This window comes from Dipteris shenzhenensis, chromosome 11 (genome assembly GCF_047967505.1).
Source record: "Dipteris shenzhenensis isolate YYH24624 ecotype China chromosome 11, Dip_SZ_1.0, whole genome shotgun sequence".
NCBI lineage: Eukaryota > Viridiplantae > Streptophyta > Polypodiopsida > Gleicheniales > Dipteridaceae > Dipteris > Dipteris shenzhenensis.
In genome coordinates this window covers 28,767-49,012 of record NC_141606.1, presented here as the reverse complement: position 1 = coordinate 49,012, position 20,246 = coordinate 28,767, and the positions used below count along the sequence as shown (strand labels likewise).

The following is a 20,246-nucleotide window of genomic DNA, read 5'->3' as shown; positions in this document are numbered from 1 at the left end:
ATTTCAAACCTAAATCCAAAGACTCTTAGTCTTAAACTAATGTTACTGAGACCACTCTTAGTATAGTATTTGAATGTAGTTATGCTATAATAACTCAGGGCTGAGCTGCTATATGCACTCCCCTGGAGACTCTCAGCCTTTAACAGATGTTGATGATCTTTTGCTTTTGCACTCTGTCTCATAGACCCATGAGATCTTTTGCAGACATTAGCATCTCTCTCTCTCTCTCTCTCTCTCTCTGTGCTCTCTCTCTCTCTCTATCTATCTATCTATATACGTACGTACGTACGTATGTACGTACGTACGTACGTACGTATGTATGTATGTATGTAAAGAGACACACACACTTTTTTGTGAAATGACACACACACACACATCCATCCCAGTATTAGTGGCCCAAGCACTCAAAAGTACCACTTAGAATGTCGAACCAGAATTCTGAGAGAAATAGGGCCCAATGGCCAATAATACAAAGGGAATAACAGTTCACAACCATCCACCACGTGAAAAAGGAAAGTTTGTTTGCTTTTAAATAAACCCCCCCTTAAGTACAATCTGTGGGAATAGTTACTAGCTAGGTGTTTAAACAAATCAAACCTTTGCATGGTCCACAATTGTTAAAATTCCTACAGGAAATAAAGTACTAGAGCGCACAGGCTTCTCCAGTCCTCTACATATCCTATGCTCATCAACGAAAAAGCAGAACATCAAAAAACGGCCATCTCCTATGTCAAGGAAGTGTTCTTTCGCAATCCATAATGGCCTCTAGAACTCAAGCTTATACCTTGGTTGCTGCTCACATTAACATTGCTCCCGTTTTGGCTTCCTCATTTGACTATAGCAAAGCCAAAGCCTCAAACCCGCACAAGTTATGTAAAATCATACTGATGAACCTTTTTTAAATATGAAAATGAATCTTGCCACAATACCATAGCCTTTGAATGTGCCTACAAACAAATAGATTCATTGCCAATCAACATAAATAGGCACATTTGGGGAGAAGGTGGAAGGGCGAGTAGGGGAGTAATTCCTAAGTGAGTGAATGTCTGCAATGGGCGAACTGCTGATTGAGCCTTTTCAGGGGTAGTAACAAAAGAAATCCTGAAATAATTTACAAACAGATCAAGATAATACATTGCTTGTACTCTAGCAATTGTCTGCCAACCACCAAAGTACTCAGCCAAACATGCTAACCTGGACACCGTGAAGTTCAATTCCATTTAATACCTTAATACAGTGGATAATGAGCCATGGACTCCAATCATTCTACATGCAGGTTATATTCTGTTACCCATAAAAACTTTGTGATGTAGATGTTGCTAAAGGCCATGCAGTGGCAAGTGTATGTAAAATGCAGTGGCAAGTGTACTTACATATACTGTGCTTCCCTGCATAGAATAATTAGAAAAGGAACCTGTTCAGCAGATGTAAAAGCGCATCAAGCCTACATATTAGCAGGACTTTGCAAAATAGAATCATGGAACTCTATTCTGCATTTGGCAAATTGTGGCACTCACTCTCCCCTGTAATTACACATCCTTGAACATGCCAGTTCCTCCCGTAATGAAACCTGGCTTCACCTCCACAAATGAAGATTCATTGAACCCAGAATCCAATTGCATTTGTCCAGCTTCCATGAAACGAGCGACAGCATTCTCCACATACAAATTTGCTTGAGCTACTGTCATTGATTCATTGTCAGTAAAAAAATGTTCACCAATAAGCTGGGCAGCAAGCAAGACCAGTTCCTCCTGAAATTCTGAAAGTTCTCGATCCTCATTTGGAGGTGAAGGACGAAGAGGCCATGGTGGAGACGGAAGCTCCTCTGCAACAACTTAGAGCAGTAGATAAATGATGTTATTGATCCCTTTAAGAGAAGCAACCCAAACACTTTGTGACTGAGCAACCAAATCAACCTTCCATCATAACTCAAGGACAAAACAAGTAACACTAAGGAACTTTTGGATTTGGCAAGGGGGTGAGAGTAGTTAAATTAAGAGCACATAAATTAGGAGATGGAAGCTCCTCTGCAACAATTTAGAGCAGTAGATAAATGATGTTATTGGTCCCTTTAAGAGAACCAAGCAACACACTTTGTGGCCGAGCAAGCAAATCAACCTTCCAGTATAACTCAAGGACCAAACAACACTAAGGGAACTTTTGGATTTGGCAAGGGGATTAAGGGTAGTTAAAGTAAGAGCACATAAATCAACCACAACTGGGAAGTAGGGAATCATCAATGAGGCATGCATGAAGAGAGAGATGACCTTCAAGCAAGAAAATACGTGCAATCATTGACAGCTACAACATGTGTAATTAGAGCAGCAAATCCCAAGCCAAATAAAATTATACTATTTAAAACAACTATAATGACAGGGATATGGGAATGTCCGCCCTCACACGCACTCATGTGCACGCCCCCCATGCACACCCATGCATGTGCAGGCATACACACAAACACAGGTCCCTCCTTCTCCCCCACACCTCTCTCTCTCTCTCTCTCTCTCTCTCTCTCTCTCTAAATATATAAAGAGGATTCAAGATATGCAAGCACATAGGCTACCAAAGAGAGCATGGGAGGCAAGCAAGAGACCTCAAAAAACAAACAAGAGCAAGATGCTATCATCTGGATGGGGGTATGACATTAAAGGCTGGTTCCAAAGATGGGAAGTTGCTTCTTACCTAGATGCAATGCCAAGGGAAGAGGAGAAAAGGACATTTTCTACAGCCCTTTTAGAAGCACTACACAGTAAATGGCAATCAGCGAAGAAAAGGACCAAATATGAATATTATTGTGAGAACATCAACCCCAACTATTGGACCACATACTCTCAAAAAGAGAACAAAGCACACAAATATATATGCACACCTATCTCTCTCAGGGCAAGAAGAAGCATCGCAATCATCCGAACTCGATCACACTCCCTAGAAGTGGAGAAAAAAGCATGGGAAGGAGTATCAAGGGAACAAAGACTCTGCCAGCTATGCAACTTAGATGAAGTGGAAAATGAGGCACATGTTCTTTTGACATGTCCGCGATATGAGCATCTAAGAGAAGATTTCAGCAATGTCACGCAGCATCACAACGGTTTGGAGAGCTTGCTTTCCCATCCTCACCTCGCAGCCTTGGGCAATTACATTACCAAGGTCCTTGCCCCGTGACCAATGTATTACACAAGTAGCAACATGCTAGCTGTCCACTCCACCCTTCCTCAAAGAAGGAGACTTCTAGTAACATTCCATTGGGTCCCATGGGTCGATTTCAGGCCCCCAGAGGACGATAATAATAGTTTCTTTCTTTCTTTCTTTCTCTCTCTCTCTCTCTCTTTTCCTACTCTTTTTCTCTCTTTCCTTCTCTTTTCCTTCTCTCTTGCATATCCCTCCTCTCTCTCTCCGTACCTCCATACGCAACTCTCCGTATCTCTCCCTCCCGTCCGTACATAACTCTCCGCACCTCTTTCTCTCCCTCTCGTCCGTACAACCCGTCGCCCATCAGCAGCAGCGTACCCCTCCGTCAGCGGCCCATGCCAGCCCGTCAGCAGTCCGTACGCCTCCTTCAGCAGCCCGTACCTCTCCGTACAGCCCATTAGCAGCCCTCCACCCGTCAGCCCTTTGCCTCAGCCAGCAGTTACCTCAGCTAGCAACAAACACACTAACCCTATCTCCGAGTTGGGCTAAACCCCCAACCCAACCGGGGTTAGGTTAAGCTAGGGGGTTCAAATGGACAGCCAACTATGGATTGGCCTACCCTCTCCTCCAAGTCCCCCTCAACTCCTTTAACCTCCATCAGGATTCGGTACTCTACAGTTGCAGCCATGACACCCTCTCCATATGCACGGAATTACCAACAAGAAGGCCCAAAACGACCCATCCTTGAACAACAAGATCAGATTTTTAATCTGCAGCAGGCAGTGAGAGAACTACGATTGGAACTGGCAGAAGTAAAGGCTCGACTTCACATTCTGGAAGGGCCTGGTAAGCAGGCAGTAATTGATGAGGCTGCAAAATCTTGTAAGGATTCCCCCCCTACTCTGTAGCTAGTCTCTACCGTCAAAGATCTTGTTCACATTGAAGTACAAACTGCTAAGAAGGAAGTGACTGTGGAAGTGGGCACACCAAAGCAAGTCAGTCTGATATTCAAACAGAGATTAAAGAACACGTAGCTAGATGTGATAATGCATTGAAGATTAGAGGACACATATAGTGAAATATTGACAAACATCAAAGCAAGCTTGCCCAACATTGGATGGGTGGATGATGATGAGCAGGATGATGACAACTCCAAGATAGCTTCTATTATGCACTATAAAGGTCATGCAACCCTTACACTGAAGTCAAAAGATATGCAGATCAAGCTTCTTCGACAATCTTACAAGTTGAAGGGTACCAAAGTATGGATAGCATAGGAGTTTACATTAGCTCAACTCAAGAATAAGGCAACTGAATTAGCTAAATTCAGGGCTGCCAAAAAGGATGGAAAATGGGTGAAGGCGTAGCCCTAATCAAAGAGTTTAAATCAAAACTGAAAGACTCTCAATCTTAACTGATGTATGGCGCTTTACTCTTTCAGACTATTATGTAGGTACTCTAAAATAATGGGGTTGTGTTCGCACTCCTTGGGAGCTACCATGTGCCCTCCCTAAAGCAGATGTATTAGAGGGTTTCTTGCTGTCCCATAGACCTTTTGGTCTCCAGTGGATGTTAATAGACTTTCTTTCTTTTCTCTCTCTCTCCCCCTCCCTCCCTCCTCACTCATTCGTGAAAGCAAATCCATCACAAGGAACAAATATCAACGTATAAAACAGGATATGATTTACAAGATAAGTTATCTCTAATGACCAACTGAGAAGATAGGATTCAGAAGGTGTGCATAGGGAGGTGGTGGAAGATGCACATCAGCGGAGCAGTCATAATTAATTTATTAGTCATGGAGGCTTTATAAGCCCCCAAAGAAAACTGGCAGCTGAACAATGGAAGGGTTCACTGGAAGATTTGGACTATGGAGAAAATAAGTTTAAAGAACATATAATTGAAAGAGCAGAAGCACATGGGGTTCTCTCTCTCTCTCTCTCTCTTTGTTCTATCTCATAGGCCCAAGAGGCCTCTCCCGAAGGCGGTAATACAACCCTCTCTCTCTCTCTCTCTCTCTCTCTCTCTCTCTCTCTCTCACACACACACACACAAAGCAGGGAGCCCTTACCATCACATGTGCATTTGAGTATCATGACTCATGATGTAAAGTTCCCAATCATGTTCCCATTTTCTTGAGGAAATTCCCTAATTGCAAGGTAGCACTAGCAACAGTGACTTAGTTGTCTCTGGTATTGAAAATACGAGCATCATTCATCTAAAAACAGTTCTATCATTTTGAACTTGCTATGACAAATATAGGCCATGGAAAAAGACAGAAATGTAAAGGTCTGAACTGGAGCCCTTCAAGATGGCAGGAAGAAAAGGAAGACAGTTTTTTCCTGAAACAAAAATACACAAAGGCATAGCTTTTGCCCTTAACAATTATCAGGACACCTGTCGATGTTAGGTCCCTACTTTCCATGGATAGTTCCCTAATTTCTATTCTTCGAAAAGGTATCCTGCAGGTTTGAACAAAGCCACAAGCATCAACTCTCTCATCGATGCCGAGGACGTTTACGGCGAGATCTACATAAATGTCCGTACCAATGCACATGAAAGGGGCCAATTTAAAGGCTTACCACAAACAATCACCCACAATAGCTTTAACTTGAGAAGTGAAGGAAAGCCTAGGTATTATTTTACATTAGTTATTTCAGCATGAGCTAGACCAGTAGTGCAGAAGATCAAACCTGGGCAGTCTGTCCTTGGTGTGTCTCGCTCATATAGGATGCTTTCAAAAGAACCAGCCCAAGCGTCTCTTAGTGTGAGGAAGTCAGAGTCAAGATTGAAGAGTTGCTTCACTGTTGCCGGCAATGATGAATGTTCAAATTGAGAATGCGGGGTCGGGCCATTTGGTTCATGCAAGACTGTCAGGAGATTCAAAAGGCAAAAGAAGCGATTGTCATTTGCTCATCTAATGATACGGTAGTTCGCAAGAGAACAACTATCAATTTAAAACAACAGAATTTGTCCAATAAGTCAATGGATTGAGGCTGACGATAGGATTGAGAACAAAAGAGGAAAGGAGGCAGCACCTGTTCCCTTGTTAATCCACGGGGAGATTAAAAACGTTGGGACCCGTACACCGAGCCTATCAAAATCGAAGTAATATTCAGAGACATGACCACTCAATCCATCTGGATTAGGAACATTCCGAACAGGGGTAGGGACATGGTCGTAGAAACCACCATGTTCATCGTACGTGATAACAAATAGCATTTCATTCCACTGCGGACTAGCCCTCAGAGTTTCATAAATGTCCTTCACCAGCTTCTGTCCTTGATACACATCATGAGAAGGATGATCGTCGTTAGCAGGCGAGACACTCAGGTCGAAATATCTCTGCTCCAGGACTGCATAATTAGGTAGCTTCCCTTCGAGTGCATGCCGTTTGAATGAAAGTTCGAATTTATGAAAATTCTTGATGTGCTTGAGCTTTCGAAGGTTTTGAAAGAATAACGTTGCAGGGATGTTTTGGTAGTATATACCAAAAGACAATCCTGCTTCTTCAATAGAATCGAAAATTGTCTTCTGTGGGAAACCCTCAACTAGGTCTCTCTTCACATTGCTCATCTCCCCGTGAGAAGTTGCGGAATGGATGTAGAACCGGTTTGGCTGCGTGGATGTTGGAACAGAAGCAAACCAACGGTCACAAATAGCAAACTCCATCGCAAGGGAGGTTAAAGAAGACACAATTTCCGGCCTGAACCCACTCATGACAGTCGTGGAGAAGCCTTTCTCCATACTCTCCGCCTGTTGAGCAAAGCCGTTCATAGGAGCAGGATCTGCTGTAGTATCGTTCCCTCCAAAAATTTGTTCCCTGATTGCCTGAAAAGAGTGTCCAGGATCAGGATCAACAAACTCGGCATCGTCGCTGAAGAACACGAAAGGAGAATTGGGATCCGTCGTGTTTAATTGATTCCATTCTCCGCCTGTAACACCATCAATTTCGGGGTTCAACCTCTTCAGCCAACCTACCATATGGTCAAAGGACCTGTTTTCCATCACCAGCACAACCACAGTCTTGATCGGGCCAGTAATTTTGTGTTTCCTTATTTTTGACAGCACGCCATTAGCTGGGAAGATTACCAGGAGCAACAGCAAGGCCAGTCTAAGAGCAATCTTGAAATCTTGTGCCTTCACAATACTTCCCTGGCCAAAACTACACAACCAGAGAGCGCCCATTTGGGGAACTCAAGGTCAAAAGCCTGCAAGAGCGCTCTTGCAGCCTGAAGCTCTACCAATCTAGTTGAGTAGAGTTGCACGTCTACTGATGGGATCGGGTCAGCGGAAAAGTTAAACTTTGATGCCAAAAAAATTCGCATATGCTGCTTTGAGACGCAAACCCAATTGCACGGAGCAACATATACCGAGGACGATGCCGGTAGGCCCCTATATGCTGCTACGATCGCAGAGACGAAGAAGCAGTGCATACAATAGTAACAACTTGGAGGTTGGATCGTTGGACCCCTGACCGAAACTCGTTAGCTGCAAAGGAAAGGAAAAGGATGAGAGGGTGCCACGACAGACAGCGGCGAGAATTGAGGAAAGGGATGATGTGGGTGATTGGACGCCAGGACGAAAGTCGCACAAATTGAAACAGACAGAGATGGAATTTTCTTTGCCTACCCAAGTTTGAAATTCAGGGCATGGAGAATTCTCTCCCCCCGTCTCAAGGAATTGGGTCCCCGGAAGTTTGTACTAATAAAAAAAGCGGAGAATCGGCCCCAATTTGGGTGAAATGCGATTTGAGCAGCTGATGCGAAGCAATTCCGAAATTGAGTGCCGTGATTCACATTGGTCGAATTTCGGAACTTGAACTACGATTGATCGAACAAGAGAAGAGATTAGAGACGTATGCATGCAAATTATTACTTATTAACTCTTTTATCTTGCCGGGAAATTGATACACCTACCGCCGCCAGCCCCGCTTTTATTTTTCTTTTCCCAAAACCTGATTTTTCCTCCCCTCACGCCACGCGTCTTGAACCCATTGGGCAGCCGTCGCACCCGCATATTTTGTAGGATTGGCCCACGCCCCTCCCACCCCCGCCTGCCACTTTTGAAAATAATTATTAGATCCACTATCCCACCCCCATTCAAAGCAACCGATATTCCCCCAACAAAGTCCGAGCCCCTAGAGTAAGATGGCTTCATCATCTTTGCACTTGCTCTGCTCCCATGTACATCCATCCCCTCGTAATCACCGGATAGGTTGTCCTCTTGCTTTCAAGTGGGCCTTCTTCTCTTATATGGAAGACGTCATATAGAAACTTGTCCTTTCTCCATTTTCCCTTTAGAGACACTAGACCACCATGAGGTGCATTGGGGACGACATATGAGAGTTGATTGCATCGCATTGCCACGGTTGTTTTACCATCTTCAAAGGGACTAGTGTAAGGCGAATCGCTTTATGAATGTCTTTCAAAGCTACAAATGGGTGGAGGAGTGTGCAAAGAACTCATCAGTGTGATGCTTTATCTCTATGCTACAAGCACCACCAAATGAGTTTCCTTTGACAAACAATGGGAACCCATTATGCATCTCGATCCGTTCTTGAGGTATGGTGCATGCTTAAGCATTGTGCCATTAGTGGCATTGAACCTACCTTAAAGGCCATGTGTGGCCTCAGGAGTAACATATTAGCTTCTGGAAACAATAACCATGAATTAAAATAAGGATCATGGACTTAAAAAAGGAAGTTAGGGACACTTAAAAGACTATACTATCTTTGTATTTTTTCAAGCCAAAAGTAGAAAGGCCCCCACCATATGTAGGACTTAATGAAATATATGAGCTTGTGTTTACAAAAAAAAAAGGCAAACTTTAAATTTCCAACTTTCCACAAGGATTTCATTCTTACTAATTTCAAAACTTGCAAATTTTATTATAAACGCCAAAACTTGGAAAAGGAAAACTTACAAGTTCAAAAGTTATAGGTCTATATATATATCCTATAACTGTACAAATTCTCTGTGAACATTGATATGAGCATGAAAGACAAAATTGGCATAGCTACTATAACCCTCTAAGGGAACTACTATGACCCTTTTAGGGGAAAAGTGGCTTCAAAAAAAACAAATTGCATTAGTTAGTGGAATAGGAAAAGGGGAGGGGTAAAAGTAGAGGAGCTGGAGAGGGGAGCAAATGAGGAAAGGAGAGATCCATGTGCCTTGATGCTTTATGTGTGGATGCCATGCTCTATGCTATGGTCATCTCATGCACTTGTGCTTTTGGCATGCTTTTTGCATTCATGCGTCGCTTTTCCATTTGTTGCAAAGGTCTTACCAATTGATTTCTTTCAATATTGGTAGTGTCTAATTGCTAACAATGATTCTGACTTGACAGGCATGTAGAGCTTAAAAAGACGATCACTTTTCCTTTTTGGAGCGTTCCAAATTCTTCCTGGATTGGAAGTTACGCCTTGTCGAAGTTTTTGTGAAGAAGAGGGGCCTTTGATGATGTGGCTTGGCTGTTCATATGTTGCTTGCAGGACTGTGCTTACAAAGGGACTGTGCTTGGGGTGGCACTTGGCAATCTTTTGACCCAAACTAGGTTAACCCAAGGTTACATTAACTTTACCATGGTCCAACTGAACCTAACCACAAACTTTAACCAAGGTTAACTTAACTATAGTGATTTCAAACTCAACCAAGAGTGCTTCTAACTAACCTTGGTTAGTTATTATCTGCCACGTGTCTTTTTATTGAAGCACCCCTAAACCTAAGGTTAGTTTCAGCTAACCCTTAGTTGGAGATGACCTGCCACGTGGCATCTTCCAAGGTCCAAAGACTTTGTGAAGAAATTCTCAGCAACAACAAGGATGGCGTCGCGGCTCGGTGGTTGGAGAAGGCGATGCAGTGGCGCAGTGTTATGGCAAGTTGTGTGGATGCTTGCAGAATCTCGAAACAGCATGAACCCTCATCGAAACCCACGCAATAGTTCCTCTCCTTTTGCTGCGGAGCCTCCTTTCACAAGACTCAGGAATGCTGATCTCGCTAATTCTTGGGTTTGTTAGAATTTCAGGACCAGAAACGTGATCTGCAAGTAATGGCCAAAAATCGCACGCTATAAAGTCACACGAAGCCTGAAAAGCTGTAAAGGTTTGTGATGATAGGGGCCGCTGGAGTGCTATGGCAGAGAGCCGTGAGGGGCTGCTGAGTCGGTGTGAGCTTTCGTTGACAAAGTTGTGGCTGAGCCAGTTGTGTGTTTGTGGAGGTCGAGCTAGAGTCTGTCGTTGCAATTAAGCAATTGGAGGCGCTAGGACGAGTGGGAGCTGTCTGTTTTGCTAGATCGTAGGGCGCGCAGTCATATGCAATAGTTGTTGATGCTCGACGCTCTGTGTATTGCTGTTGAGGAGCTAGGTACTTTGTTGCTGGCAAAAGGTGTTGGCTGTGAGGGAGCTTTGACTATTGTAACTTGGGCTACCATATGTGCTTGGAGTTGTTGGAGAGGTCAGGTTGCAGCTCTCGAGTTGCAACTCGCGGGTTGCAACTAGTCTTGCTTATTGGTCCATGTGGTAGAGCTCATGTGTATTGGCCCATTGAGCCTGAGTCGCTTGAGGATTGTAGAATATCATTGAAGGTCGAGCTTGTGTAGCTTTTTTGAAAGCAGGCGTTGAAGCTCATGGATGGTTCTTAGTGGAGTACAGAACTCTAGAAGAATAAACTTTATAGAAATAGAGCTTTCAAAACTCTGAAATCAAAAAATCTCTCAAGGAACTCTTAATGGAAATCCTCTCTCACTCAGGAAGAAGAAATCTCAAGAAATGAACGGAAATCTCTTTCAATCAAATGGACGGAAATATCTTTCATCAAAAAATGAAAGGATGGTCTCTCAATTGGTCTCAATCTCTCGATCGATCTGTATCTCACTCTCACAAGCGGATCACAATGCCTCAGTGGAAGGCAAGGGAGCTCTGATACCATGAGAAAGCATGCATGCCTCAGGATCTATGGAGCGCTCTAAGGTGGATGGAACCTGTGTGGAGACATGATGAAGAGAATGCTCATGACATGTACCTCAAGTCAATTAGGTTCCAAGATAGATTAGCTTGGACTCATAAACAGAATCTTGAGTGAATGTGCATTCCTCTATTGCAATGTGTTCTCAACAATTCATGATAGGCCTCTTATATAGAGAGTGCCCTTTGAATAGTCAACACATGTGTGATCCTCTCATCCACATCTCTCCTTGTGGATATCCTCAATCCACATATCCACATCATGTAGTCCACATCTTAGGGTGGCTACTTTAATACATTCCTATACCATACCTTAGCCTCTAATTATGTGCGCATGGCACCACAACTCTCAACAAGATATGGAAGTTATCCTCTAGAGATGCTACAGGGTGAAAAGTGTATGATATGTGGTGGCCACATCATAGATGATTGCCACATCTGATGGCCCCTATGTTTGCACCATGTGCACTTCTGTTGCTTTGTAGTATTTGTGATGGCAACATCGACATGTAGATTATGTAAACATCCATTTCCTACTATGTGGATAAATCAAATGTGCCTACCTCATGAAACCATTAGGGAGGAGAAGGTGGAAGTTGTCCAGGACATCCATGGAGAGATTGCTAATGAACCTCCATCAAACAAGAAGGTAAAGTTGGGGGAGCCAAGTTGTGGATCTCCACTAAAAGAGATTCAAAGTAGGGGGAGATAAGTTTTGGATCTCCACCCACTAAGAAGGGTGGGAAAAAAGAAGCAATAGGAGTGAGGTTGTTTGCTCAGTCACATCACTAGATCACTCTTGGCATGTGACCTTAGACTTCATTTCAATTTACATCTTGATCTTTATTTTATGATATATCAATGTTCAATCATGACACCTATATAATGATTGATTTATCAATGAATTTCTAACTTTTGTATTTCATGTTCATATGATGGTAGTTGATTGTCTTGCAACCTAGCCTTCTTGTTGGTTGGATTTTGGAATTTCAATTTTGAGATGTGACTTGCAAGCTGTAGACTAGAGTCCATTGTCTCTATACGATAATATTTGATGTTACAAAACAACTAGCTAGCTTAGTCATGAATGATTATAAGATACTCGTGATGTGATCGCGAGTGTCTACATCTCTTTTGAAGAGAATTTTACCCTTCTTTCCTCCAGGAACAACTTTCTTTGAAACTTAATGGCTCTTAATAGATGAGAGTAGAAAAATGCCTATGGCTTCTTATGTAAGATTCTGTAGTTGTAGCCTTTTTTGGATGTCCTGTTTTACCAAATACCTCTAGCCACTACTTCTCACTTCTCATGGGTTAGTCCCCAATTATCTTGAAATGCTTCCTTCACCTTATGTTTGGGTTTGGTACACTAAAACACAATGTATGGGTCATCTTCCTTGTTCTCATCAGAGTCAGCAGCAGCAACAACTACAAAGTTATCCCCCTCTTTCGGTGCATCAGTGAGGTCATCGAGTTCCTCCCCAAACTGTAGTCCAACATTTGTTTCTTCAACATAGCCATCATGTACAGGGTAAATTTGGCATAGCTTCCATTGTTTCACAGTTGCAATGTTCTCACACTTCTCAAAATCTTCCATGATGCATGCACTGTAAACACAAGAAAGCTATCGTGTTTTGAGGAAAGATGGTTGTCTAAAAAGCCCTATGTGTTGTGCAAACTTTGTGTCCCATCAATGGTGCTACATTCATATTTGTTCCTTTTTTCTACTTCATCCACCTTCACCTCATGGAATACTCCAATGCACTAGGCTTTGTTTACTATTGAACTACTTGACTTTTCTTCTAATTAAAATTATGATCATCAAGTTCCAGAGGTTGCAAAAACTCTTGCCAGATGAATTACATGGCATTATCAACTTGGGCATACTGCCCATATACAATATACAAATAACCTCCCTCTGTGTTAGATTCATACGCGCTATTTACTGATACTAAATTGGGAAGATGCCCATCCATGAAAGATATACTCAGCATTCCGCCCAATCTTTGGTCATAGGAGAAAACTGCCATGGCTTCAATGATAGTTAGGATCAAGTGATGTCGATAAAGAGCTCACTAAATAACGGTGCCACATCAGTCATGTTCGCCATTGCCATGGCTAGATCTAAAGAAATTCTAGAGCATGTTTAGACCCATGAGGGATTTAAACCTTACAAGAAAGTAGCATCCACGGGTTGATTTAATTTGAGAGGAAACACCATCTGACCACACCCCATGTTGTCTTACCATTTCCTTTACTTGGGGATTGTCTTTGGTTAACCAATCCCAATGCAATAGAAAATCATCCTAGAAAAACAAGGTATCATGTTCTTTATCATCCAAAATGTAGAAATGGTATATGCAATACACTTTTCTTAAACTCCTTGGAGTCTATTGGAAGACTGATATTCACCATAGAATTTGGCAGGTGACTATGAGGTTATTTGCACCAAAATTGTTATCTGCTTGTTTTCAAATGTACACATTGTATTTCGTCTATTCTTAAAAAAAGTAATATTTAGAAAAAAACAATCACAGGGATAATTGATTCCTTGAAAATAAATTGGCAAGGCACATTTACAACATCAACCATTTCAAATCTTGTCTTTTAACAATAAGGGGGCTGTATTTCTTGAATTCATTTGGGCAGACAAACTGCGTTTACTTTGTCCCATCCTTCACATCATATTGTGGGAATTTTCCATTAATGCATTCAATTTGTTTTACCACTTAGAATCTCCCTTTGGACTAACATTGGCTCCCACATAGAACGTAGTATGGTTTTGCAACGGATGAAGATAGTCAAGCTCATTTCAGTTCACCATTTTTTGTGAATCATTACTTAGTGGTTTCCTCTACTTGCAATAAGCACTATCTTAGTGACTAGTGGGGTATTGAGGTTCATTCCACTTGTGTATTGTGCTTTTGCACTTCTCTAATGGTTGAAATTCATGATTGCTCTAATTACACACGTGGAATGGGAACAGTGGTTTGGAAAAAACTCATCCTCATGATGTCTAAGCTACCAAAAATAAACCCACACGTTAATGCTCTGGACAAGATCTTTGGAGGGTCATTGTGCAAATGTATATGGACACACATGGTTAGATTGTTGTAGTTAAATGCAAGATTTGCAAAAAGGAAACTCATTGCTTGGAATTCAGAGTTGATTCAAAGTTATTTTTGATGGCACACTTAATTCCTGATGGCACCAATTGAAAATGTGAATGAATTTGGAGACTTGGCTCCATCCTGACCACATTGAAGAACACAAGGTCAACATTCAATATTTTCAGAATTTGCAGAACCCCTTAGATCTACAAACACAAGCATCCAAGAAATCTATAGGAAAATGCTAACAATCCACCAAAGTAGCGCATATATGGAAGAAACTATGGTACTAGAGGGAACTCCTACACAATCTCAAAGGGAAGATTTGCTAGTGAAACTTGGAAGGAGAGTGGCTTTGTTCATCTCTAGGATGAGTAAGAAAAAGGAAACAACAAGGGCATAAAGCAAAAGTATTGCAATTCTAGAACTTGGAGTAGAGGGAGATGATAAGACAAAAGATGTTGATAGTGCTGCTATAGCATTTGTTGATGTGCCACAAAATGTCAATCTCAATCTTTCGGTTCATTCCCTTGAAGAAATAGGGTATGTGTAGGGGTTGAAAAGTATATGGTACATACACACCTATGCTGTTACATCAACCAGGGCCTGGTTATGGTGAGACGTGAGACCAAGAGGGCTTGACAACACTTGCTTCTTGGTGTGGCTACGAAGGCTTGGGTCTAGGATTATACTAGGCTTAAGCATAAATGAGGGGTGCAAAAGGGGATCCCTCTCTAAGGTTCCTAGTGGGACACGTGGCACCAAACGAGGAGACATTGGGAGCTCACAAAAGGTATGAAGGCAAGGGAAGGAGCTCTCGTGAGGATCTTACGGCAATGAAGCCAAGCCCTCTTTAGACTTTTGACATTCAAATTCTCGTAATCAGAGTCTGCTTCAAAGCTGGCAATTTGACGTGCCCATCCCTCCAGCCTGCGGCCTGCCTTGCATCCTGTTTGATCTCGTCATGATGAGCAAGGGGCGCGCGCAGTTATTGGAGTCCCAAATGCACAGCAATCGGGGTCGTATGCGTAGAGCTCTTCACCATGCCCAAGCGTGATCTCCTCAGGGCCGAGACTACATAGATTTTCTGGAGTACTTCGTTAAAAGCTGTTAATGCCAGCCGCTCCACGAAACATCGAATTACAGTCATAAGTACTTGTTGTCATGCATCTGTTAGAGAGACCGAGTGTCTTCACCACTTACATGGATGTTAGGGAGGCTGAGTGTCTCTAATGCGGAGATATCGAGAGGCGACGCGACACGAACTGTTGATTTGCTCGGCGAAAAGAAGGCAAGAGTAATAAATTTCATGAGAACTTCGACTGTCGACTAACCCAGACCCACGTTGATCTTCATCGCCCGCGGTTTCCTCTTGTTTCAAAATACACATCATTTAAGGTTTCTAAACCTTAGCAAAAGCCACGTCACACAGGGATTTTCTACTCTACCAAGGATCTTTTTGTTGTCCATAGTCCCAAAACCCCCTTTACTTTCCAAAGGTTCTTTGCTCCAAAACTCCTTAGCCTCCCCATAACTAAGGAAAGGAACTAAAAGTAGGAAATTACTTTAAATTGATAATGCCTATCTAGTACGAAATGAGGTCTTAGGGACATCCTCTTTCCTAATTCGTCCTTGATGATATCTTGACCTTAAATCAAAGAGCTCATCAATGCCAGGCATAGGATACTTATTTTTTATGGTGATTTTAATTAATGCTCTATAATCTATGCATAAACGCATAGTACCATCCTTTTTTATTACAAGCAAAACTAGTGCAGACCAAGGTGAGCTACTTGGTTGAATTTGGCCATTCCTAAGATTTTCACTTAATTGTCTTTCAACCTTAAGTTCCTTTGTTTGACTAAGACTATATGGGGGTTTACAAAGAGGGTTAGAAATAGGAATCAAAATAATTTTATGATCTACTTCTCTCTTAGATCAGATGGAAAAACATCTTTAAATTCAATCATTAAATCATTGAAAGAAGATGCATACCTTTTAACATTATTAACAACAAGATTACTTCTTTTTTATGCAGAAGAAATAAAATCACCAATAAAAGTAAGTTCACAAAGATATACCTCACATTCTTCTTTGTGTAGTAGTCGTTCCAAGCAGCATGGTCTTTGCCCAAACATTTGAACTAAAGGTTTTCCTGCCTGGCCCTTTCATAATCCTCTTTCTTCAAGAGAGGATAATTTTGTGTTTGAGGTTTCTTAGGTAGTGCCTGAGAAGCCTCTTTCTTAAAGTTTCCCTTCCTTTTCAAATTGGGAAATTTGTTGAACTTAGGAACAAAACCTGTTTGTTCCGAAGTTCCAGCTTTGGATTTCCCCATCGTATCTTTGTATATTTAGGCATACTTAATTGCTTCTTCAAAGGTTTTGGGAGAATTTCTTCTTACCTCAACCTTATAACCTCTCACAAAACCCCTTATCTTTTGGAATTCATCAATTCCTTTCACCTTAGGGATTGCCTCCCTATAATTCGCTATATACAGGACTACAGTGTTTTTACCCATAGTGCAATTATCCCAAGCCGCCTCCCATTCTCTTTCCAATTCATTTTCTAGTAAAAACTCTTTTAAGAAGGCTTGTAGCCCAATATCTAAAAATTAAATCATTTTCATTGAGGCTCATCCACCATTTATAGGCCTTGTTTCCAAGGGAAAGACCACTTGATTTTCAGGAGGAGTATTCCTGAGTCAATGGAAGTCTTGCCATTTTTGCAAGAATGTATTAATCGCATATTTATTATACTCTTTTTCTTCCCCATTCAAAATTGGTGGTTTCAAGTCCTTAAGAATGTTGGAGGTTTCTCTAAGTCGAGAGGCCTCTCAACTTGATTAGGAGGAGTCGTTTATTTTTCCATAGGAGTTACCCATTGAGACTCGGATAACTTGGTTATGGATTTAGTTAGAGACTTCAATGAATCATTAATAGCTCCTAACTGTGTCCATGTTTTGTGTTCGAGTTTCAAGTTTAATGAATTATGTATAGGGAATTCCATAATCACCGTAGTCTATGTCTTCTATTCCCACGTTATGCTCCTAAGTTTCATTTTGTACGTCCTCATGTATTCTCTCTTCAGTTATAACTTTTCCTTGCTCTCCTAATCATTTCATCTCTTTTTAGAGTTATCATTTTAAAAAATGTGTATTTTTCCAAAAACTATAAAGCAAGAAGCTTTATACTAGAGAGAAAAATGCAATGCCCACTTCCCTGGTATTCATTCAATGGTCTTGGATTCATGTTCACGGTTTCTTCGACCCACAACTTCTCAAATTCTTTTGATTCATGACCCTTTCGATCCCACTTCTTTCGCTTCCCTCGATTTCGAACTGATTAACAAATGCTCCAGCAACTTTCATGACACTTATGAATAGTGCCATAAGGCCATATTTAGGGAAATTTGATGTAGTATTTTTAGATGATATCCTTATATATAGTAAAACAAAAAAAAAGCATTTGGAACATTTGCTAAGATTGTTGCTCTGATGACCGACCAGCTTAAGTGGAAGGAAAGCACCTCCATATGGGATGAACCTCAAAGGATAAGTTTTGAAAATTTAAAAGTAGCTATAGCAATAGCTCCTACCTTAAAGGTATAGATCCCAATGAACCATTCATGGTTGAGACAGAAGCCAGTTGTTTTGCTATTGGGGCGGTACTTTTACAAAAAGGTCAACTAGTGGCTTTTGAAAGCAAAAAGTTAGATCATGCCTAACAGAATTACTTGGCATATGAGAAGGAACTATATGCTATAGTATATGCTTTGAAGAAGTGGAGGCACTATTGTATGGTGCCAAATTCGAGATCATCTTTGATCAAGAGAGCATTAAGTGGGTTTGCAATCAGCCAAAGCTTAAAGGTAGAAAAGCTAGATGGGCTGAATTAAGGCAAGAGTTTGATATACAAGTGACATATCAGAAGGGGAAGTTCAATGTGGTAGTAGACGCTCTTAGCCGAATGCCAATTGTTAATGAATTGAGTTTTACTCAATTTCAGAATGATTTCCTAGAGTCCTTAAGAGGGAAATGTGAGTTTGATCCTCATTTCTCTGAAATATGGAATTAGAAATAGGGATCCAACTAATCAAGAGGCTTTCACTGAGGAGTCGCATGGAAATGGTGACACACCATAGGTTGGTAATAAAGGACTCAAGTGGAAACAATATACTATTGAGGATGGCTACCTGCTCTACAAGGGTAGAGTATGTGTCTCAGATAATAATAAAATTAGGTGCCAAATTCTTTTTAAGTGTCATGATAGTTTGAGTGCTGGACACCGGAGAATTTAGAAGACATACGTGCTTCTAAAAAGGTAAGGACGTCCAAGACTATGTATTGAAGTGCCAAAAATGCTAAGTCAATAAGGCTAAATGCCTTAAGGTAGGAGGTCTCCTACACCCATTGGAGATTCCATCTGGCAAATGGGAAAGCATCTCCATGGATTTTATTGTGGGTTTACCTAGAACATAGAGGGGGCACAACTTTGTGTGGGTAATTGTTGATCGGTTGACCAAGATGACTCATTTTATTTCTGTCAATGAAGATGTTAAAACTTTGGAATTAGCTAGGCTATTTGTGGAGCATATCTATAAATTGTATGGGCTACCAGCCGGTATCGTTAGTGATCAGGATAGCAAATTTAACAGCCATTTTAAGACATTGGAAACTTCGTTGAATATGAGCAGCATGGATCATCCACAGAGTGACGGTCATCATCCATAGAGTGACGGTCAAATTGAAAGGCTCAATTAGATCATTGAGGATATGCTTCAAGCATTTATAAGTAAATGGAAAACTAATTGTGGGAACCGTATTTTCCCATATTAGAATTTGCATATAGCCAAACATTCAGCTATAGGTTTTAGTTAATTCATGATGATGCATGGATTTCAACCAAGAGCTCCAATGGTGGCAGTGGGACTCAAAAAAGAGAAGGTTCAAGTAGCCAAAGACTTTCTTGAAGATATGATTCAAATGCTTAAGTTATCTAATTATGGCATAAGAAGAGCTCAGGATAGAGCATGAAGTTATGCAAACCCTCACTATAGAAGGTTGGAGTTTGAAGTAAATGAGAAAGTCTACCTTAAGGTACTTGAATCTTCAAAATCCCTAAAGACAGGTAAATGTCTGAAGTTGTCTCCTAGGTATTGTGGACCATTCACAATACTTAAGAGAATTGGAGAACTTGCTTACAAATTAGCCTTACCTAAGGGATGTAGAGTACATCCAGTTTTTCATGTTAATAGGCTAAAAAGAAAGTTAGAAGATGATGATAATCTCATTGGAAATGAAGTCCTAGTTAAACTCATTGAACCTGCGTCTTTACCACATGAACCAAGAGAATTTCAGATAGACAAAAAAAGAACAAGACATACAATATGGCAAGAATGTTTGGTTAAGTGGAAAGATATACCTGAAGAGAGTTCAACATGGGAAAGGGTAAGCAATCTCCAGAGGATGTTTCCCAATTTTGTTTTCAAGGACGTAAACCATTCTTAAGGGGAGGTGAATGTTACGTGAGCCTTAATCAGCACGTGGTTATGGTGAGGCATGAGACCAAGAGGGCTTGACAACACTTGCTTATTGCTGTGGCTACAAAGGCTTGGGTCTAGGCTTATACCTAGGCTTAAGGATAAATGAGGGGTGCAAAAGGGGAGACCTCTCTAAGGTTCCTAGTGGGACATGTGGCACCAAACAAGGAGACACTAGTGAAGTGTTGGGTTCAGGGGTGGATTCTAGAGGAAGCTCACAAAAGGTATAAAGGCAAGGGAAGGAGCTCACGTGAGGATCCTATAGTTGGGTGGTGAATGAAGCCAAGACCTCTTTAGAGTTTTGACATGTGATATTGATCCAACTTCTCTATGGACAAATCAATTCAATGAGGATTTGCATTGTAATCATACAATGCCATCAAGGTTCAAAGGATGCCATCAAGTGCAAGCATCACATTGCATCCTCTTTCTTTCCATGTGAGTGACAATGACGAGCCTATGACTTTGGTGGACCATTGGAATTTTTGGAATACTTCTATAAG

General features: G+C 41.4%; 1 protein-coding gene across 2 annotated transcripts; it reads right to left on the bottom strand.

Annotated features, from left to right (window-relative positions):
- Nucleotides 1–1,357: 1,357 nt before the first annotated feature.
- On the bottom strand, nt 1,358–7,953 carry LOC147896441 (non-specific phospholipase C1-like). Of its 2 annotated transcripts, XM_087381076.1 has the most exons (4): nt 7,762–7,953; nt 6,168–7,620; nt 5,823–5,999; nt 1,358–1,825 (listed from the first exon to the last, which is right to left on the bottom strand). In XM_087381076.1, exons 2-4 carry the CDS (start codon nt 7,315–7,317, stop codon nt 1,530–1,532), a joined length of 1,623 nt encoding a protein of 540 aa, XP_087237202.1. In that variant the 5' UTR covers nt 7,318–7,620; nt 7,762–7,953; the 3' UTR covers nt 1,358–1,529. The 2 variants fall into 2 exon arrangements, with proteins under 2 accessions (XP_087237202.1, XP_087237201.1); XM_087381075.1 differs by having other exon boundaries at nt 6,168–7,953.
- Between the last annotated feature and the right edge of the window lie 12,293 nt (nt 7,954–20,246).